Source organism: Elaeis guineensis, chromosome 6 (genome assembly GCF_000442705.2).
Source record: "Elaeis guineensis isolate ETL-2024a chromosome 6, EG11, whole genome shotgun sequence".
Lineage (NCBI taxonomy): Eukaryota > Viridiplantae > Streptophyta > Magnoliopsida > Arecales > Arecaceae > Elaeis > Elaeis guineensis.
The window spans coordinates 31,738,915-31,761,815 of NC_025998.2; the positions used below are offsets into that span (position 1 = coordinate 31,738,915).

General features: G+C 37.2%; 2 protein-coding genes and 1 pseudogene across 2 annotated transcripts; 1 reads left to right on the forward strand and 2 right to left on the reverse strand.

Annotated features, from left to right (window-relative positions):
• LOC140850914 (phospholipase A I-like) overlaps nucleotides 1-1,383 on the reverse strand; it is a 33,002-nt pseudogene extending 31,619 nt beyond the window's left edge.
• Nucleotides 1,286-12,953, forward strand: LOC105046884 (phospholipase A I). Its single transcript, XM_073259448.1, is given in 19 exon segments — nucleotides 1,286-1,537; nucleotides 1,539-1,947; nucleotides 4,794-4,941; nucleotides 5,110-5,188; nucleotides 5,290-5,443; nucleotides 5,526-5,735; nucleotides 5,834-6,079; nucleotides 6,172-6,334; nucleotides 6,417-6,677; nucleotides 6,768-6,886; nucleotides 6,960-7,125; nucleotides 7,559-7,750; nucleotides 7,883-8,019; nucleotides 8,360-8,498; nucleotides 8,643-8,849; nucleotides 8,951-9,425; nucleotides 9,527-9,743; nucleotides 9,835-9,924; nucleotides 12,285-12,953. Coding segments are annotated over 19 exon segments (3,975 nt in total). The 5' UTR covers nucleotides 1,286-1,421; the 3' UTR covers nucleotides 12,732-12,953.
• A 1,322-nt stretch (nucleotides 12,954-14,275) lies between these two features.
• LOC105046882 (protein LHCP TRANSLOCATION DEFECT) lies at nucleotides 14,276-22,259 on the reverse strand. Its single transcript, XM_010925628.2, has 2 exons — nucleotides 21,737-22,259; nucleotides 14,276-14,661 (listed from the first exon to the last, which is right to left on the reverse strand). The coding sequence occupies exons 1-2, from the start codon at nucleotides 21,995-21,997 to the stop codon at nucleotides 14,398-14,400; spliced, it is 525 nt and encodes a 174-aa protein (XP_010923930.2). The 5' UTR covers nucleotides 21,998-22,259; the 3' UTR covers nucleotides 14,276-14,397.
• Between the last annotated feature and the right edge of the window lie 642 nt (nucleotides 22,260-22,901).

Below are 22,901 nucleotides of genomic sequence, written 5' to 3' on the forward strand. Positions count from 1 at the left end.
AGAGAATTTTTGTACAATTTTTATAGTTACAGAAATTCGTATTTGCATATTTTCAAAGCAAAATAAGTTTCTTAAAAGACTGAATCTTACGAACAACTTTTAAATGATAGAATTAAAGCTTTCTAACTCTATAAAAATCAAGTAAAATTTAGTTTTATGCAATCAAATTAAATTTGATAGATAACTAATAGTAATTTTTAATAAAATTATAAATTACATTCTTAGACAGTTAGAAATAAACCTTGTTTAGATCGTGGTGCATGAGAATACTGTTTTCCTCTTATATGCAGTTCCACGATGATCTCGGCTCAAAGTATGATAATCTGGCTAAATTCGATCTTTTTCTAATAAGCACGATCGTAAAAGACTTAACTCGTCCTCAGGTTAGGGGTGAAAGTAGTATGGATATTATCCTCCAGATTCATTTTTGTATCCGAATAATCCGGATATGGATAAAAATTTAAGAATTTGACTAATATCCGTATCCGTATCCATATCTATAAAAAAAAAAAGATATGGATATAGATAGATAATTATCCAATCCATATCCGAATCGACATATAATCAAATATAATTTTATATAGTATTTATTAATTTTTTAAAAAATACAACTACATAAATTGTTATTAATTTGATTTATCATTTATTTAATAATATCTTTGATTCAGTAATTATAAAGTTTGATTATCTAAGTTATATCTGTAATTATATATATACTTTCAGTATTCGAATTGTATCTATATCTATTTAAAATAAATATGGATATGAATTTTTGCATCTCAAAAATATCCATATCTGTATTTTTACTCGTCAGAAAAAATAAATATGAATATAGATATGCTGGTATTCAATCCATATTCGATCTGATTTAAGCGCTACTTTAGATGCCCAGAAAGAAAAAGAAAGAAGAAAGTTGAAAGCGAATCTCAAAATATAATAAGATAGAGAAACATTGTGTATTTGAGAGATTGGATGGTATTAGATGTGCAGGTTGCATGGAGTATCAATGTGTATGCTTGGGATTGGATAGTATTAGATGTGTAAGTTCCATGGAGTACATGTATAGACTTTTCGCATGACTAAGCGGACCTGATGTTTTTTTGGAAGGATGATACGTGCTTCATTGGTATTGCAACTTCATCGCTTGGACGAAGATCCTGCGTCCCTCGTGCCAAATACCCGCGTGACTATAGTTTTTACCGATTCCGAGGGCTGTGACCAGGAGATGAGATGCACCGGGTAGAAAACTAAACTAGAAAAGCCTGCGGTGTTCCTTCCCTCTTTACGTCTTTCAGAAACTCCGACCGACTCGACGCATCTTTGTCTCCCACCGCTTCGCCCATCCTCCCCGCCCGAAAATCTCACCCCTAACCACGATCCCATTCTTGGAGAAACCCTAGAATTCCATCCACCCCGAGGCCATGTCATGGGGTTTGGGGTGGAAGCGGCTTTCCGAGACCTTCCATCTCGCCCTGGACTATGGCGAATCCGACGACAATGCCGATAACCCCTCCCCCCCTTCTTCCCCACCACCGCCGTCCCACCGCGTCCTCGTTGCCCTCACCGCCTCCTTCCTCCGCGGGATTGGGATTCCGGATCGATCTCGACTGGTCGGCCGGCGAGGACGAGGACCAGGTCGCTCTCCGCCTCCAATCCCAGCTCATGGTCGCCCTCCCCCTGCCGCAGGACACTGTTGTCCTAGATCTCCAACAGGATGAGGAGGGATGGATCAAAGTGGACATGAAGGTCGTGAAGCGGCGGGAGCCTTTGAGATCGGTGAAGATGACGAAGGTTCTGAATTCCGGGCAGCAGAGTGATGGGATTGGCGTTTTGACGCGGTTGATCAGGTCAGATCTGGCAGCTCTGGGGTCCGGGGAAGACTCTCCAAGGCTTGCGGATCACTGGAAGAGCCTTAAGGTTCTGAACCTGGGTGGCTGTGGCTTGTCGGTGAGGCTGCTGTTGTTAGGTCTTCAAAGTTTCGATCTTTGACTTCTTTGGTTCATTTGCTTCGTTTGATCTTATGTTTATTAATAGATTCGTGATTTCGTATGGTGCGCTCTTGAACTTTTTTTTTTTTTGGATTTCAAAATCAGATTGCACCGGGATTTTATATGTGATTCAAAGACCTCAACCTATCATTTTTTTTCTGCTATTATCATGCGACGTTCGTTAGAATATTAGATGTTAATTTTTGCTTCTTCCCAATTTGTTTCATGATTCTCTTCCTGTTGTCCATATAAGATTTGTAGCTGATAAAAGATCCAAGGAATCAACATAATAATTGCTCAAATAAACCAATTGAGGACAGTTAAGGTGCCTTACTTTTACTGTTGAGCTGGCCTCTTGACTCCTTATAGGCTCCATCTCTGAATTACACACCATATTCTCAGATCAGTTATCAATCACTCTCCACAGTGATAATATTTATGCTTTTTATATTGCCTTTATAACATAAGGAGCAGATGCTATGAATGTTATATAAATGCAATGGTCCACCTTTGGATCCGGTAGCATACTGTGTAAACTAGACAATGGCCCTCTTTTGCAACATATGATTACACAATGTACTTGCTAGCCAAATAATTGTTTACAAATGAAGTATGGCACATTTTCATTGACATTCAAACTCATGATCTTTGGATCCGGTAGCATACTGTGTAAACTAGACAATGGCCCTCTCTTGCAACATATGATTACACAATGTGCTTGCTAGCCAAATAATTGTTTACAAATGAAGTATGGCACATTTTCATTGACATTCAAACTCATGATGGATTGGAGATTGGGATTTTGCCTAGTAGACTATAAATATGTGGTGGTTTACATCTCTGTTGAAAATATGGGAGCTTCTTGACTCAAGAAACTCATAAATATTTGAAATGTCTGTGTTGGATAAGGTGGCACCAATCTCACAAGCATTGTTCACTTCTGGAAAAGGCTCGCTAACATTCTGAACAACATTCTATTTATCACAATTGGGTGGATTCGTGGTGTATGTGATGCTTACATTGAAGAGAAGAGGGTGGTCTCAGACAATCTTGGGTTTGGATTTGGTGATGGATTATTTCAAATCTGATGAATCTGGGTCTACTTTATCCACCTACTTCAGTGACACAATATTTATCTTTCTTGATAACCAAAGGTGCGACCCATCTGTATCTCCATCAAGCACATTAGAATGGGATAATAGAAATATGACTATGAGTCTGTAATGATGTTCAGAAGAGAGGAGCCAAATAGCTATAGGAGACATTGGTGACCTCCCGCCTGCTTGATGTCCCAAGACAATGCTTCAACAAATATGCGGCTGCATGCAGCTTTAGGCTAATGAGATCAACAACATGACCTTGCAGAGTCATAATATGGGCATAGAATCATGAGACATGAGAGCTAATGGCGCATCGTGTTGATATCATTATTATTGTTAGCTCATGTCAATGAGGATGTGAGTGTGGATGGATTAACCATTTACCAACTAGATGATTTTTTCAAATTTTTTTCAATTATGGGACCTGCCATTAAAGATTGTAAATGATCTGGTCTGTAGGTTATGTTCTCTGATCTCTAGCACCTCCTGTTTGCACCCTTTAGCATTTTTTTTTCTTCATTGTGGCTCACTGGATGGCATGCACGTTCATGACAATTTTTAATTGGGATTGAAACATGTATATTTTATGAATATGTATACTTTTTTAATTTTTTAGGTTGCAATGATGTATATCTTTTATGAATTAAGAAACTGTATAAAGATCTGAATGTAAAGATCCATGGAGAACTCCATCTCCAAATTTTGCCATTCATAACCTGTTTGCCCTTCAAATGATAATTAGATAAGCCTGAATCAATTTACCTAGTTGCTTATTAAGCTCCCTATGAAATTTCCTTTGAAACTTGAGACCACCCCCCACTATCCAATTGAGAATGAGCATTAGCATTGATTATCATCTTCTTTTCAATTATAAATAGCATTGGAAATTGATTTGCCAAGGAGTTCAACAACCAATGCATCTCCCAAAACTGACTACACTGTCCATCACCAAGCTAATTTTTAATCATGTTAAAAACATCACCAACTTCTTAAACACATACCCAAAAAGGTGAGAGACTCTTCTGGAGGCACCAAGTTTAAAAGGAGATGGAAACCAATGTCATATACAAGGTTAACGTGTGATTAGTATATGCTATGTTGGCATATCCAACATCTGTTTCTTGCTATTTTGAAAATAAAAATTGGTGGGTGAAGAAGAAAAGGTTAAGGTGTATTATTGCCAAAGTAAAATGGACTCCTTGAGGGCAAATGGGTAAAATTTCTGCAAATTGATGAGATGAGAGAATCTCATTACTTATAGTCATGTTTTGAGAATATGAATATAAGCTTCATAGTATTTCTTGATAAGCATGTTCTATGAATGTGGATATAACTGATTTTTCAGACACTTTAGGTAAAAAATTTTGTGACCACTCTTTCATGTGGTGCTCTTACACTTTATATCTTTGTTTAGTTTCTTTTTAATTTAATTTTATTTTACTATTGATAATCATTGTCACATTATAAATTCTGGTTATTGTCTTGTAAATTTTACATTTACTTGATTTGTCCTAGTTGTTGTTTACATTTTTATCTCTTTATATTATGAAGGTGTTGAGATCATCTGATGTGCTTTCTGAGTTTCTTGTGGTATGGTGCTGTTGTAGATCTCAATTGTATTGCTGATAGATTAATAGAGCTTTGCAGTATTATCTTTATGCTATGATGTGGTGCTTACCATGAAATGTTCTTATGGAAACAACAGGTCCTTCCAGTAGAGTTAACACGACTGCCACTACTTGAGAGACTATACCTTGATAACAATAAGCTAACACTTTTGCCACCAGAACTTGGTGAATTGAGAACTCTGAAAGTGTTACGAGTTGATCATAACATGTTGGTTTCTGTCCCTGGTAAGTTTGAATCTTCTAGGACCTGTACCTAAGACTATTTCATCCATAGATTGTTGGATTATACTATTTACAATGGTACAGAAACTGAAAAAAAAAAAAAAAAACTGCACATTCAAGTTGCAAAACTTGCTAACCTAATTGAACCACAAACTTTTGTGTTTTGAGCAGTTGAGCTTAGGCAGTGTGTTATGCTGGTAGAGTTATCACTGGAACATAACAAACTTGTCCGCCCACTTCTGGATTTCAGGTCATTCGATTATCAGTTGTCTTGATAAGCCTTTACCTTCTTCATTCCAAATTGCTCTGAGATATTCTTAGCCTTAACATTTCTCTTCAGTTATATGGCAGGGCTATGGCAGAGCTTCGTGTTCTGAGATTGTTTGGCAATCCTCTTGAGTTTCTTCCAGAAATTTTGCCATTGCACAATCTTCGACATTTATCCCTTGCTAATATCAGAATTGAGGCAACTGAGAATCTAAAATCTGTAACCGTGCAAATTGAGGTATAGCTCTCCTGCAACTTTACAAGTCTTGTGCTAGCCTTTTGAATTATGTAATGGTTATAACTGCCTTTGGTCATTTCAGACAGATAACAGTTCCTATTTCACTGCATCTAGACACAAGCTTAGTGCCTTCTTCTCTCTTATCTTCCGGTTTTCTTCATGCCATCATCCTTTGCTGGCATCTGCGCTAGCCAAGATTATGCAAGATCATAGCAATCATATGGCTGTTAGCAAAGAAGAAAATGCTATAAGGCAGCTCATAAGTATGATAAGCAGTGACAATCGCCATGTGGTATGTAGCTGCAAATTCTTTCAAGAAACCATAATGGAGTCTTTAACTCCAGTTCTCAATTTGATCATCTCTTTTACAATGGTTACCACATGTTGCAGGTTGAACAAGCATGTTCTGCTCTTTCTTCACTGGCAGCGGATGTTTCTCTGGCAATGCAGTTGATTAAATCTGACGTAATGCAACCTCTTGAATCAGTTCTGAGATCAGTTGACCAAGAAGAGTTGATATCTGTATTGCAAGTCGTGGTCACCTTGGCTTTTGCCTCTGATAGTGTTGCTCAAAAGATGTTGACCAAAGATGTACTGAAATCACTTAAAGCACTGTGTGCACACAAGAACATAGAGGCAAGATAACCCAGAGATAAGATTCTTGTTGGTCAATTGCTTTCTCAGTTTTGCCACAATTACATGCATTATACAATCTGTTCTTTTATCAGGTGCAACGCCTATCTTTATTTGCAGTTGGCAATTTAGCTTTCTGTTTGGAGAATCGTCGCACCCTAGCTCAATCTGAAAGCTTGCGTGAACTTCTTCTACGCCTGACAGTCACACCAGAGCCACGTGTGAACAAGGCTGCTGGACGTGCTTTGGCAATTCTTGGTATGTTATTTTTTTAATCATGGTTCTGTTTATATCATTTTGTCATTAAATTAATCTCTGTCTTCTGTTGTCCTCATCTCAGGAGAAAATGAGAATTTGCGTCGAGCGGTAAGAGGAAAGCTGGTTGGGAAGCAAGGGCTACGTATACTATCAATGGATGGGGGTGGAATGAAGGGTTTGGCAACAGTTCAGATCCTTAAACAAATTGAACAAGGAACTGGAAAGCGTATTCATGAAATGTTTGACCTGATCTGTGGTACATCCACGGGTGGTATGCTTGCAGTAGCTCTTGGCATTAAACAAATGACCTTAGATCAATGTGAAGAAATATACAAAAAACTAGGTGAAGAGTCTTGACTGTGACCGTCAAAGTTATGTCATGTTCATTTTTCTAAGTATCACACCCTTGCTTAAGTGCTGTTTTCTTTCTCAGGAAAGCTCGTATTTGCGGAGCCTATCCCTAAAGATGAAGCTACTACCTGGAGAGAGAAATTCGATCAACTTTACAAAAGTTCATCACTAAGCTTTAGAGTAGTTGTGCATGGGTCCAAAGTAAGGAAATTTGAACCATTTTGTCTGATTTATTTCTGTTCTTCAGGACCTTACTCAAAGTGCTTTCTTGCAGCACAGTGCAGATCAATTTGAAAGGTTACTGAAAGAGATGTGTGCTGATGAAGATGGTGACCTCTTAATAGAGTCTGCTGTGAAGGGCATCCCAAAGGTTTTTGTAGTCTCAACCCTGGTCAGCGTTATGCCAGCTCAACCATTTCTGTTCCGAAACTATCAGGTTTGTCTATTTGCAGTATGTTCCATGCTAGTTCGTATGCGCATTAATAACCTACTACACTGATAAAAGATGCTTCTTACATGTGTGCTCATCTTTGGGAACAATCTCTTCATGCATAATGTTATCTTTCATATCTTTATGGTCATCCAGCTACCTTGTTACAGAAAATGTATTCTGAAGTTGTTTTCATGGAATGATTGATCTACCTTGTGGTTAGAATTTTTCTTATAATGCAATAGCTGAAAGATCTCTCACAAAAATGCTTGTCTGGATGCTCATGATAATCTTTTTCCTCCTTAACTATCATGGTTTACATGATCTGATATATGCAGCATGGGAATTAGATTTCCCTCCCCCTCCCCCCCCCCCCCCCTTCTCTCTCTCTCTCCCCGTGTGAATGCTGAATTGGCAAATAATAGTTTCTGCATGTCTTCTAGTATCCGGCGGCACCCCAGAGTTCCCTTCAGGAATGGCTGAGAGTCCTGCAATTAGTGCAATTGGAACATCTGCCCCTGGTGCTCAAATTGGTATCCGGCGTAGTGCTTTTATTGGAAGCTGCAAGCATCATATATGGCAAGCTATAAGAGCGTCATCTGCTGCTCCATATTATCTTGATGATTACTCGGATGGTAATCATTCCTAGCCTTGTAACTACTTGATCTTGCCTTGGATTCTTTTAAATCATGTGCATGTAGTTGACCTTCTCTGGAAACTTAGTAATTTGTGGCAATTTTGTTATTCTTTACTTCAATTTCTTTCAGATGTAAATCGTTGGCAAGATGGAGCTATTGTAGCAAACAATCCAACTATCTTTGCTATAAGAGAAGCACAACTTTTATGGCCTGATACACAAATTGATTGTATAGTTTCAATAGGATGTGGTTCAGTTCCAACCAAGGTAAGTTGGACTCTTTGCTCAATGTCCCTTCTTGGCTGTCTGACCTTGTTGCCTGTGTATTTGCAATTAACCACTGGATAACCCACCATGTAGACTGGCAAGATGATATGAAAATTATTGACTACTGAATAATTAATGTCATACTGGTAGCTTGCTACAAATGTATGAGAATTGTAATCTGAAGGTGTTGTATGGCAATTTAAAAAACATTACCACCAATATAAATTCCATTTTCTATATTCTTATTGGAGACTTGAATGTTGATTTGCATTACATTGATGAACACATGTTATATAAATTCATCATGTTCTTAAACTCTTTTTTTACTGGCAATGTTTAGGCTCGTAAAGGTGGTTGGCGTTATCTAGATACAGGACAAGTCTTGATTGAGAGTGCATGCTCGGTGGAGCGAGCGGAGGAAGCAATGGACACTTTGATGCCGATGCTTCCTCAAATGCATTATTTTCGATTTAACCCAGGTGATTCATTAACTGAGAAATTTGTGTGCATGAGTTGAAGAGTCTAGACTTCTAATGTGTGATTAACCTGGATAATATCAGCTAATTTCAAGGAAGCCTTTTTGTGCTCTTGTTGACTTGTAAGTTATTGTTTCATATTGACAGTTGATGAGCGATGTGGAATGGAACTAGATGAGACTGATCCCGCCATTTGGCTTAAGCTGGAAGCTTCAACTGAGGAGTACATTCAGAAAAATTCTCAGTCTTTCAAGAACCTCTGTGAGCGACTAGTTCCAAGATACCATGGTGAAGAAAAATTAATGGAGAAATTGAAGAATCATCAATTTTCTAAATCAAAACCATCAAACTCAGGTTTCTATTATATCAGAATCTTCTCTGTTGCTCGAGTGTCTTTAAACTGAAACTGATTCTGGTCTTTCATAAGTTGGAGTCTGATGAGTCTGTTCCTGCAGGGCTCGATGAAAACAGCCCTTCATTAGGCTGGAGGCGCATGGTACTACTTGTGGAATCTTCATACAGTCCTGATTCTGGAAGGACTATTCATCATGCTCGTTCTCTTGAGACCTTTTGTGCTCGGAATGGCATTAGATTATCTCTTCTGAATCGAGCATCAGGATTTTCCAAGCCAGCAACTGCATTTCCTTCACCATTTACATCACCATTGTTTACTGGAAGCTTTCCATCAAGTCCACTTCTATATAGTCCTGAATTTGGTCCTCAGCGAGCAAATCGGATTGATTTAGTTCCACCACTTAGCCTGGATGGTCATGCAAATGTGAAGGCACCAGGATCACCACCAACATCTCCATTATTGTCTAGGCAACCCTCTATACATGTTCGTGCATTACACGATAAATTACAGAATTTGCCCCAAGTAGGCATAATTCATCTGGCTCTTCAAAATGACTCGACAGGTTCAATATTAAGGTCTAATATTGCCCTTCTTTCTTTCGTATATCATAGCACGCATCTTTGGTTTGCTTACTTTTCAATCTTGTTGTAACCTGACATGGTTATCTTTCTATCAGTTGGCAGAATGACGTGTTTGTGGTTGCGGAACCTGGTGAGCTTGCAGATTTATTTCTTCAGAGTGTTAAGCTGAGCTTGTCATCAATGATGCGAGGGCATAACAGAAAAGATGCTTATTCACTAACAAATTTTTCATCTGTCACTGATTTGATTGCACGATGGCCCTGGTTTCAAGTTGGAGGGATCGTCCATCGTTATATCGGACGGCAAACACAAGTATGTTTTTTATTTTTTCAGTTTCTTCTATATTATTTTTTTGCCTTTACTAGGCTGTTAATGATGTATAATTTTCAATTTTATGATTAAGGTGATGGAGGATAACCAAGAAATTAGTGCATTTATGTTTCGAAGGACAGTTCCTTCTGTTCACTTGACATCTGAGGATGTTCGCTGGATGGTGAGGATTACAATTCATAGTACTCTACCTTCTTGAATTGTAGAAATCGCATACCTTGTCATTGTGCTGATTGCTATGGTAAATATTGGATAGTTATTTGATATGCTGCCACTTTTGATTGGTCAAATCAAACACTTGGGAAATAAGTTCCATCAAAAAATAGAGTAGGAAGTTAAAGAGAACAAAGCATTAAATTTCTGTGGGTTTTCTTAGTCTCATTCTATTGCTCAAAAGGTCAGAATACTGTGTCAGAAGCCTTCCACATTTTCTTACTCTTTTGAGAGCAAGCAATTGATGTGTATCTGATCTTTGCACTTTGCAATTTATTAAAGCTTTGTAGAAGTACTGCAATCATAATCAAAAAAACTGAGTGCCCTTCTACTGTTTCCAAATCAGAATTGACTGATCTTGACGATCCATATGTGGTTCTTTGTACGCAATGACCTTGTGGAAATTGTTGGTTCATTTGTTTTTTGTGTTACAGTTGTAATGCAAAAGACCATGGTAACAGATTCCGGAGCCACTTTTTAATGCATAAAAGGACGTAGGTGAATTATTTTCTAAATGTTGCCGAAGTAACACTTATCCGAGAAAGTGCAGATTCCTGGGTAAGTTTCATGCCCCAAAAAGAATGTCAATGAACCCTAAAAGTTTTCTATTTGATATCTGATGAGGCTGGGACCTCCTTCGAAACTTAAGCAATCTGAGAATCTAGAATTAGCGCAATTAAAACTTGTAATATATGTGTCACAGGTACTTGCTATAAGGTAGGATCTCCTAAGGATTATCTTATATAAATTATTCAAAAGTTCTACAGCGGGACATCTCGACACCCTTTCATCATCATCATCCAAGACACTTACTGTCAAATATCAGGTTGATGGAGCGTATCTCTTAACTGAGAAAGCTCCATGCAAGGCTTGAGCAGATTTTACAACCTATTTTCAATGCATACACTCTATTGATTGATGTTGACTTGCTGGCCAATGCATATTTAAGCAAGAGAAAGGCCTGCAAAACACCTGTGTTGAGTTGGCGACTAATAAGATCTAAGTTACCCGTTGCTATGTAAACTCATGCAATATGGGATATCATCTTGAACACACCTTTATGATGTGACTATGACCATCAAGTTTTCCCAACTATTGGAGTTGTTTTTTGTGGATAAGACAGGTAGAATCAGGAAAAAAAAGAACATGAATACTATTTTCATTCAGTTGGTTTCTATAGACTGCTGTGACAATTAAAATTCAGCTTCTTGTTATGGTAGGCCTTGAAATTGCCATTTTAATGCTCTGATTTTAGTAGGATTTTCTCCCACTGCCAGGAAATCTTAGTTACATAATTTTTTATGAGTAAGGTTTAAAATGAAAGAAAAATAATAGGGTTTAGTCCATGGACTAGGAGTTTTACTAGAATATCTGCTAAAGCATCATGGGAGTGGAACTCTTATAGGGCAAGTGATATTACTGTTGATCTTTACCATCATTTAAAATAATTATTTGAAGAACTCTTTCTTTAGGTATCTTGTTCTCTGAAAAGTTATTAGTGTGAAAAGTATTGAACCATATTTGTCATTTGGAATTAGAATGTTTAGACACAGATTTGCAGTTACATTGCAACTAGATGTGAACTGGAAGCTATTTGGCTTTGAAAAACTTTCTTGTGATTATGACACTATATTTACATCTTACCATCATTGTAAAACCAATGGGTATGAATGTTGAAGGGTTGTAATCCTTGTGGCATACAGGGGACTCATTTTGTTTACAGAGAGGGTGTGTTGGTCTGCAAGGGATTTCAGAATTAGAGGACTTCCCAGTTCCCACTCTAGGTTAAGTTTTTGCCTGGCAGGTGGCCATGGAGTTTAGATAGCAAGGCTGAGGAGACGCATAGAAGGTTACCAAAAGGTAATATTGTCACGACATAAACAAGTGCATCGCTAGATTAGCATGGCATCTGCGATGCAGAAGGATATAGTCAAGGGAAAAGAGACCATGGCATTGTTATTGGTTCATTATAGTTGTAAAGGTAATTAGAGTTTTCTTTAAGAGAACAATTTTCATTATTTAAAAGCAAAGGTACACAACTATGTCACGGGTGCAACTGGTGAAGTGCGGATGGCTCTGCTTTTCAGTTTTTCAGAAAGTTACACTTATTAGTGGGTTCATGGACAAATCAGTTTTTGGCATTTTGTTACATAGATCAGCTTCTGCTATGACTTTTGTGTCAACAGAAAGTTCATTTTTCCCCCGGTATATGAGCTCAAAAATTGTCTATTTTTAAGGTTTACATGTTCATTTATCTGCAGTCCTCTTTCTTATGAAGCATGCTCCTGAACTTTCGGAAATTTTTTCCAGGTTGGAGCATGGAGAGACAGAATTATTATTTGCACTGGAAAGTATGGACCTGCTAATAGCCTGGTGAAGGCTTTCCTGGATTCAGGTGCCAAAGCTGTTGTTTCATCATCGCTTGAACCTCCTGATCCGCAGTCTGTGTTATTCCATGGGACAGCTGAATATAATGGTTGGGAGAGTGGAAAATTTGTTATTGGGGATGAAGAGGCTGAGGATGAAGAGCCAGAGCCAGCCAGTCCTGCGAGTGATTGGGAAGACAGCGATGTGGAGAAAGGTAGTGACCACCCCTTGAACCTGACGGATGACAATGAAGAGGAACTATCCCAGTTCGTTTGCCTTTTGTATGACACATTGTTCCAAGAAGGATCAAGAGTAGATGCTGCTTTGCAGCATGCACTCCGCTCCTATCCAAAGTTGAAATACACTTGCCACCTACAAAACATACTTTAGTTGTAATAGAAAACAACATTAAAACTATAAATAATTCAATATAGTAAAAGTAAGAAAAATAGAGGGTAAAGAGCAAAATCCAGTTTTGGGCTATAGAGCATGTTTCTTTATATACCAGAAAAAAGAAAAATAGGGATTCCGTAACCATCCGCACTCTCTTGCAGCAACTGATACATTGTGTGTATTATATGAGATACAATTTAATGCATAAATGGGGGGTCCTTTGAGACCTTTCTTTTTCTATGGCACTTTTACAGTTCTATCTAAAAAAAATTGTTCTCAGCTCCACATATGCACTCAGTCATATTATAGGCTTTTAGTGTCATTTCTGCTATATAATGTTGAAGTTTTGTCCTGTGATGCATGGCTGTTATGCTTTATCTGTCATTATATGGCCCTGGAAGTTCTAGAGAAGCATTGCGAGTTGCGTTCTGCGATATGGTAACTAGTTTAGGATTGTGCTGACTCTTATATGCACGTGTGGTTTTTTGATGAATGGCTGTGATCCCATCTTTTAGGATTACTGAAACAGCGTATATTGTACAGAGCGATACCTTGGAGAGGGAGAGGCAGCATTGTTCTTGTTCGTGTAGGTGTTGATACGCACACATCACGTGCGAAAACACAGACTTTACACCCATCGCAAATCTAATAATCTAAGTTGCAAACACAGAATCTGAACTATTAGTGTACGGTATAAAGTTTAAAATGTCTATATAGGGCAAATCAAATCGTAGTCTAAAAACATCTTGCTTATGTATCACATTTTCCTAAATATATTTTTATTAAAATAATATATTCTGTTTTTTTGGGATAGTTGAAGCAGAGACTAGGATATGCAAGGCACATTTTTTACACAAACATTTGGGTGCTTTAGATTATGTCTAACAGCTTAGATTTTGACTTGGTAATTTCAGTTATTGATTTTTGTGGTGGATGTAAGTATCCTCCTTTTACACCTTGTATCACTACATACATACATATATACATACATACATACATACAATGAAATTATTTTGTGTTATTTAAATTGTTTCTTAGACATTTAATGCAACAGGCTGGGTCTACAAATTGCATAATTTTTGGTGTATAAGAAGTTTAAAGATAGTAGATCATTGAAATTACATAATTTTTAGTATATAAGAAGTTTAAAGATGGTAGATCAAATATCTTCATGAGAGTTAATGGAGCTTATCACTACATTTACATGGCAGCTTGGATGACCGTATCTAGTGCACTAAATCAACCTTTTGAGCACTGTGGTTGCATAGAACACATACTAAAAGGGGAACTACATTTCAGTTGACGACTGATGCTTAGACGATTAAGAAATCGGTTTACCTTGATAGGCCAACTATGCTTAAATTGATTCAGATATTGAATATCTTTGTTAGAAGTCAGTGGAGCTCATCACTACATGCACATGGCAGTGCAGATGCCATATCTTGTGCAATCAAATCAACTTTTTGAGTACTTGGTAGCTCGCACAGAATGTATTAATAGGGGACGAATGATATGATGAGTTTGTACTCACAATTGCAACATCCAGGCAAGATTTGGTTAACATTCTGCAAACATTTAAATACATTCTAGTGTTCTGCAAGAGCAAAACTGACCAAAAAAATATAAAAGAAAAGAAAAAGGAGATAATTATGAACAGAGCAACTCAGAACTCATGCTTTCTTAATGGAAAACCTAGGATGAAGTCCTTGATCTCATCACTGGTTGCTCTATCTAAAGCTGTTCTTCCATCTACATCTTTAACATCATAATTTGCACCGGCTCGCAATAGTTCCTCAATTTTTGGCTTGTCACCTTCTGAGGCCGCCAACATCAACAAGATATCCACTGGATGAATGTTCTGGTTTAGAAGGGCCTCCATCTTATCATATGAACCCTCAACAGCAAGCATTCCCATATAATTGAAGTACTGCAAACAATTGGAAGACATCATGATTCATCAGTAATTTGGCATTAATGTAGATCATATTCTTTGGCAACAAACATTGCTACTTCCAACTACACTGGTCTTGTTTCTTGCAAAAATGTACTGGGATTAAAAGAAATAACAGTAGTATGATTTATATTTTCCAGATGTCCCGTTGTGTCAAGGACTGCAAATCAATCTTCCGAGTCTTCTCAGGTGGATCATAAATCAAGATAGGTCTAAAAGAACCACAAACTTTATAAGCCATCAATAATTTGCAGAACAATAGTATGTTTCTCTGTTAACGATCTCTAGGTCATAGTAGCTAGGATTTTCTACACGGGACTTTGTTTCTCCCATGAACCGATGAACCCACGTCCTTATCCTATTAAATAATATTAATACATTACCTGGTGGAAGTACCTTACTTCCTCCGTTTTCCTCCAAAATAATTTGCAGAACAATAACTGAGCATAAAAGTTTTTAGACTGAAAATAGAATTTGATGGAATACCAATACAAAGTGCTAATATGATTCGCTGATCATGCCACCTCGAGGGTGTTTTGCTTCTTTCTCCAACTTCCACTAAATATCATAAAGATCTCAAAAAACACAGTTTAAAACGGGAGTGTGTGACTTAAAAAGCTAGACTGACTCAGTTTCTGTATAATGCAACTAAAAAGAGCAGGGACTTTCGCAACAAACGAAACATTAGGATTGGGTAGATATTTAAATGACCTATGATAAGATGAAAAAGGTTACTAAGTTTAGAATGTGGCAATTTCCAAAAATCCATGCATGTATATGTATATGCATGTATTAATGTGTGTGCATGTCTATGTATGTGCATGTGTATCGGTATGCATGCTTGTGCACGTGCATTCACATTGTGTCCGCAAGCTAATATCAGAACCATGTTTTTAACCAATGTTCAAACCGTGGCATGATGAGGGGCATCCCAGCCGTCCCATCTTGTTCTTTTGAGAAAACAAGATTAAGACCGAGGCGAGACTTCGAAAACCATTCATATGAGGAAAGAAGAAGAAACATGAAAGAAAGAAAGGAAGAAGAAAAGAATGAAAGGAAGGAAAGCAGGAAGAAAAGAAAGAAGAACAAAAAGGAAAGAAAGAAAGAGAGATGAGAAAGGAAGGTAGGAAGGAAGGAAAGAAGGGAAAGAAAGAAGGAAAGAAGGGAAAGAAAGAGAGAAAAGAATAAGAAAAAAAAGGAATGATAGAAGTAAGAAAGTAAAACAAAAAGAAAAAGAAACAAAGGAAAAAAGAAGAGGGGAGACTGAGGGTACTCACCAGGATGCTCAACAAGAACGACCATCAGGATATGATGGGACAATAGGCTATATTGTTCCCTAGATAAACCGAGACACCAATATCCCACAGGATTTAAATACTTGTTTTCGCCTTATTAAAGAAGTAGTTAAGGACAAAAGAAAGAAAAATGAAAATGTAAGATTTCCATGTAAGTACTCTGTCTAGTTTCAAGTACCTTAGAAGCATGTAGCCTCCCATTTATTGGACATGCTAAACCCCATGGTGTTAGTGCCACACTCAAGCTTCTGATTGCATCTAACTCAACAAATGAGCTGTTTATAGTAATATGCATTATCATACGAGAGGAAAAAGTTAAAAGGAAAAGTCAAAATTCACATATAAGCATACAATATAATATGAAGAAGGTTCAAATGCGCCCAAATTGATGCAAAATAACCTCATTTTTATTGCTGAGCAGAGACTTAATGTTAATGCATGAACTTAAGGAAATGTTTACTTATCCATAGCATAACAAACCCTATGTGATTATGGGATACTCCTACCATTCCCATCAAAACCAAAAAGAGGACAATATTAGGTACAGCCACGTCAAACAACTGGAATAACTGATGCAACTTTGGATGTTTATATGCATCATATTAGTTCTGCACCTCCTGATGAGTTTTTATGCATACAATAAACTAGTATTGTGAAATAGAGTCAAACATGATAAAGCCTTAATCCTATGGAGCTAAGGGCAAAAAGCAAGTGGTAGACAGTCGTAACATAGGAGTCAGACATCGACAATAGAAGAACAAAATGCTTAGATCAAGTTCCCTTGGGGAAAAAAAAAAAAAAAATTCTAGGATCAGGTTAGAGTTGACAGAACACTAAGTTGCCTAAAAGGTGAAGCAGGAGGATGTTGCTATCAACTAAAGCAGGAGCAAGCTTTGGCAGCGCATGAGTAATACAACAGGGAGGAGAGAAAAGGTGGTCAAAACTGAATCAGCGGCATGATTTGGGAATCCATGAGAACAATACTAGTACTCACATAGCGAAGGTAGCTTTGTGCCTCGACGAGAGATTTTGGATGATAAAATGTAGAAATAAGCCTTGTACCTGGAAATAAGGAATTGCAATTGGTAGACAAGAGAAAACTTACATGTTTGAGTAGGTAGAGAGAAAAAGGAGAGAAAGGGCGAATGGATGTGTCGTATAGTCTCCTCTCAAAAATAAACAAATAACAAGAAAAAAAGGAGGGGGTGAACGCATGTTTACAGTTGTTTTTCCAAAGAGACTTCTTTTTTCAAGATATCTCTACCGGATAGACTTCAAATTAAAATTAAAGTCTCATGACTTTGAAAAGATGCTTTTTGCACTATTTCACCATCATAAGACAATTGTTGGTATTATACTTCAGTTTAAACTGAAGAATCCTATTTATAGGATGAAAAGTCACATATTTTCAGATTGAAATGTCACACATCTACATATTAAAAGCCACGTATTAAGAGAAAGGTGCCCTTGCACCTATTCAAACTCTATAAATATAGGGCCCTGTGACCTTACTAATTCGTTTTGTTAACAACCTTGAGGTATCTAAAAACCCCTTCCCATATTGGGCTATCCAACAAGATGTTTGGATGAAACTCAATCGATTCGATCAGTAGCCGGCTGTTAATGAATGTAGTCAGTCCCCTACCTTGCACTTTTTTAGCATCCTTAAATATCAACATCCTATCTATTTAGATTAAACCAACTAAATGACTTCACTCCCGGAGCCCGGAATCACTAGTAACCGCCGGTCAACCATACGGTAGGGAATTCATTCCTAGGCTCGGAAACGGCAATCTTCTCCCTTCCATATTAAACCTTTGTTCTTCCCTCTAGTTTCTAAATAGTTTTCTAGAGAATTTTTGGGAATCTCTTCGAATTACTATATGTAGAATTCCATAAGGCTTGATTATATCATGGGGATGATTTGCCATGACCCCATTAGCAAACTCATTTGAGTGGGGACAAATATCACCTTAAAGATAGTGATTTACATGCCTCAAAGCCTTAAATTGTTCCATTATTTTATCCAATCAAACCACTCATTCCCAACATTTTTAAGGTGATATTCGCGATGGCTACCGAATCAAGTGCTACTTTCAAAGTCATGAATCCAGACTATATCAAATTGGATCAATTTGATGGAACCAACTTTAGTCGCTGAAGGATATGATGATGTCTCTTCTAACAGCACTAAAGATTGCATATGTGCTAGGTCCGATGCTACAACCTTTTCCCAATAAAGCACCACAAAATACTGAAGAGATTAAGAATGAATGGGAGAAGTGATGAGAGGATGAATTTGTTTGTCGAGGCCATATTTTGAATGCACTATCCGACCGTCTCTATGATCTCTATTTTTCTCTTCAATCTCCTCGAGATATTTGGAAAGCTTTGGAAGAGAAAGGCAAAATATGGGTAAATTTTTTATTATGAAATATTTTGAATATACATTGAGTGATTATCCATCATCGATCAAGTGCATGATTTGCAAGTTCTAGTTGATAGACTCCATGATCTTAAAATTGCTGTTCCTAAATCACTTCAAGTGGGAGGCATTATTGTAAAATTCTTCCGACTTGGAATGATCGCAGGAAGAAACTTTTGCATATAGCAGAAGATTTCACTATAGAATAGCTATTAAAGCATCTTAGGATTAAGGAAGAATTTAGAAAATATGATGCTGTGTTTCTAAATTCTAAAGTGCACATTGTTGGTGAAAAATGGATCTAATAAAAACCAAACTCTAAACACTAGAAGAGTCTTAAAGTGCAAAAGATAGGTTATGGTTTCAAGAAGAATAGCAATTCCAACAAAAAGAATAAACCATGTTATCATTGTGGAAAGAAGCTATGAATGATGAAATTGACTCAATATTGTCTAACAATACTTAGATTCTTGTGGATTTACCTCTAGGATCAAAATATAGAAAATGTAAGTGGGTATTTAGAAGAAAATATAGCATAGATGGGTCTATACAAGCCTTCAAGGCTAAATTAGTAGCCAAGAGATATACACAGAAGGAAGGTATAGATTATTTTGATGCATATGCATCAATGGTAAGAATAACATCTATGCATTAGCTTCAATTCATAATTTGCATATTCATCAAATGGATATTAAAATGGCATTCTTAAATGATGGCCATGATGAAGAGGTCTATATAGAACAACCAGAAGGTTTTATTCTTTCTGAAATAAAAAGAAAGTTTGTAAATTGTGAAATCATTATAAGGTTTGAAACAAGTGCCAAGGTAGTGGCATGAAAAGTTTGATTCAATAATTTTGTCAAATGGATTCACACATAACAATGCTAATAAATGCATTTATTCTAATTTCACTGAAAGTTATCATATGATCATTTATCTTTATGTGGATGACTTGCTGATTTTTGGAACCAATTTAGAAGATGCATTTGAAACTAACAAGTATCTAACTTCTAAATTTAAGATGAAAGATCTTAATGAAGTAGATATTATCTTAGGCATAAAGGTTAAGAAACATAGTAGGGGTTACACTTTGAATCAATCCCATTATATTGAGAATTTATTGGTGAAGTTTAAACATCTTGGAATAAAGGAAACAATCCCAATGTTAAGTTAATTAAAAATCTTGGTAGAGCAATGGCACAGCTTGAATATACTAGTGTGATTGAAAGCTTAACATATGCAATATATTCTATCAAGTGAGATATTGCATTAGCAATATGCAAGCTCTCAAGATGCATTAGTAAACCTAGTATACATCAGTGGACAACAAATAGCAGAGTTCTTGGATATATCAGGAAAACTATTGATTTATGATTATTCTATTTTGATTATCCAGCTGTACTAGAAAGATTCATTGAAGCAAGTTGGATTACAAATGCAAGTGACAATAAATCAACATCTAGATGGATTTTTACACTTGGAGGTGGAGTAATAAGTTGAGCCTCTAAAAAACAAACATGCATATCACACTTAACCATAGAATTTGAATTTATAGCATTGGTAACTGCCAGTACAGAAGGAAAATGGTTGAAAAGTTTATTGCTACAACATATGCCACCTACATCCCTACACTACAATTGTGAAACAATTATGTCTAGATCATATAGCAAGGTCTATAATGGAAAATCTAAACATATAAGTTTAAGATATGAATTTGTCAAATAATTAATAATGGATGAAGTTATTACCATCATTTATATGAGGTCTAGCAATAATCTAGCGGATGCTTTAACCAAATGATTGCCAAGAGAATTAATAAAAATTTTTACTACAATGGGATCGAAATCCTTTCTTATTAGTCACCACTAATGGGAACCCAATCTTGTTCTAGCAAAAACTAGTTATAAGGTTTAAAGGATAACAACAAGTTATTAACATGCGATTGAGATGGCACTGAAACTTATATTAGTCCCAAGAAGAAAAATCAATGCTAACTGTTACAATAAATAGAGGATGAATTTTTACTCTTAATGGAATCTAGATTATTTTCAAATATTTATAATAACATAGACACAAATAAGCACCTATATGAATATAGTAGTGCTGCTTCTAACAAGAGTTTAAAGGTTTACTCTTATAAATATTCATGAAACCAGGATTAGCACATAGCCTTAATAGTGCTAAAATGTGTTTATGAACTTCTTGTTGAAATTGAATGTAATCATATGTGTGACATTTTCAATTTTAATACAAAGAAATATCGATTGAAGCTTTGGCCGCCAATAGCTTCATTAGAGCTTTAAAATATTTACACCAATTAAAGGTTTAAATTGAAAGATACTTTCATGCATGCATGGCTGTATTATTAGAAGCTAAAGAAAATTTAATATTACAATCTAGTGGGAGAATGCTGGATAGATTGTAATATTTATGTTTTAAAAAAAAGGAACAAAATGAGAGGAAGGGCAATAGATGTATCGTATGGTCTCCTCTAAGAAATAAATAAATAGCAATAAGAGAAAAGAAAGGGTCAACGGATGTTTATGATTGTTTTCTAAAGAGACTTCTTTTCAATCTATCTCTACAAGATAGACTTCAATTTAAAATTAAGTCTCATGGTTTTGGATAGATGTTTTTTGCATTGTCTCACCATCGTAAGACAATCGTTGATATTAGACTTCAGTTTAAACAGAAGAATCGTATTTACAGGATGAAAAATCACCTATTTTTAGGTTGAAAGGTCACGTATCTACATTACATATTAAAAAGTCAAGTATCTGCAAAATTCCATAAGGCTTTAGTTAGCAAACTCATTTGAATGGGGACAAGTATCATCTTAAAGATAGCGATTTACACGCCTCAAAGTCTTAAATTATTCTGTTATTTTATCCAATCAAACCACTCATTCCCAATGGTAGGTAGAGAAGCAAAGCATGCAAATCCAAGGGTAAGATGCGCCCATTGGTACGGTGGCAAGGAACAATAAATTAAACAGCTCCTTTTGTTTCAAAAGGAGCAACTTCCTAACACTTAGACTTTTATATCAAAATTTATGGGAGATCTCAGTCACAAAGAGGCGCCATCTTCTCCAAGAGATCGAAACATTCAGAACAAACAACAAAAATTGCATCAAAACTACAAGAAAATCCTACACATAAAGGCCGATTTCATATTTCTCAATGCATACAGAATTGAAAGCTCTATGCATCCAATTTGTACAAATTCACGGGTACAATTATGAAATCATTTGGGAGTACGAACAGCCTAAGGAAATTTGACATTAAAAGCCAAGAAAGCATAAAGAAGGAAAGAAAAAATGGACTGGGATCACCTGTTCGACGTCGTCCCGGTCGAAATCGTCGCGGGCCTGGCTGCCGTAGATCCCGGCGCCCTCGGCGTCGACGCCCTTGTTCCCGAAGCGGAACCAGCACCTGGCCCTCGAGCCGGTGGAGGCGGGACCCACCTTGGCCCTCATCCTCGAGTCCCGGAGCCAACCGAGCCGCCTCGTGAGAGCCACGAACGGAGACCTCAGCCCCCAAGAAGAAGAAGAAGGAGGGATGGAGACATAGATAGCGCAAGGAATCGACGCCATGGCCGGCTCTCGCTCTCTCGCGCGCGTACTCTCGGTGATGATGGGAGGAAAAAGTTGGGGTTTTTATTGGTCTTCTTTGTCGCTCTTCGGGTGGGATTTTATCCAATCCAGCACTCAAAAAAATGGAGAGAGGATAGAAAGCATTTTTTTGGCTGAATTTGGAATCTGTTGTGAGATAAATGAAGCGAACGGCGGCATCCATTTCGGTTTGGATGAGGAAATATTACTCATTCAATGGATAAGCATCGGATTTTGTGGGGTTTAGTTGGCCAGTAGGCGGTGGAGGGAGAGAGGGGAAATCTCATCCACGAAATTGAGCTCAGTTATGACCGGTTAACTAAGCAAGTTGGGTTGTCAAAGGCTAACTCAGCATCGTCGCCCGTATGTTTGCAGTTTTTCACTGGCTTTAGACAGGGCCGGTCCTGATATTTTTTAGACCTAGGACTAAATGAAAAAAAGGGATCTTCTCTAATAAAAATTAACATATTTTAAATATTAATTATTATTAAAAAATTAATCCACATACAATAATTTTCCAGCCAATGTTTATTGGTGTCAGTTTGTGTACTTGTTTTTTTGCCAAAATACCACAGTACTGGCTACCAACACGGTGCAGGATTGCATCCTATGCTGATACATTATCTACTGGTGCCGGAAGCCTGCTGGAAATGGTACAGTACTGTTTGGACTAACCCATTTTGGTGGCCTGGGGGCCTGGGGCGGTCGCCCGCTTTGACCCGCCCCAGGGCCGGCCGTGGCTTTAGATAATGTAGCTTGTACAGGGCTCGTAAATGGGGACTGCAGTTTAGGTTCTACTTTGGACCGGCGGTATATTTGTTGCGCGAAGGACTTGCCTCCTTTCACGCGAATCCACCACCATCGGACCATCCAATAGTTTGCTTGA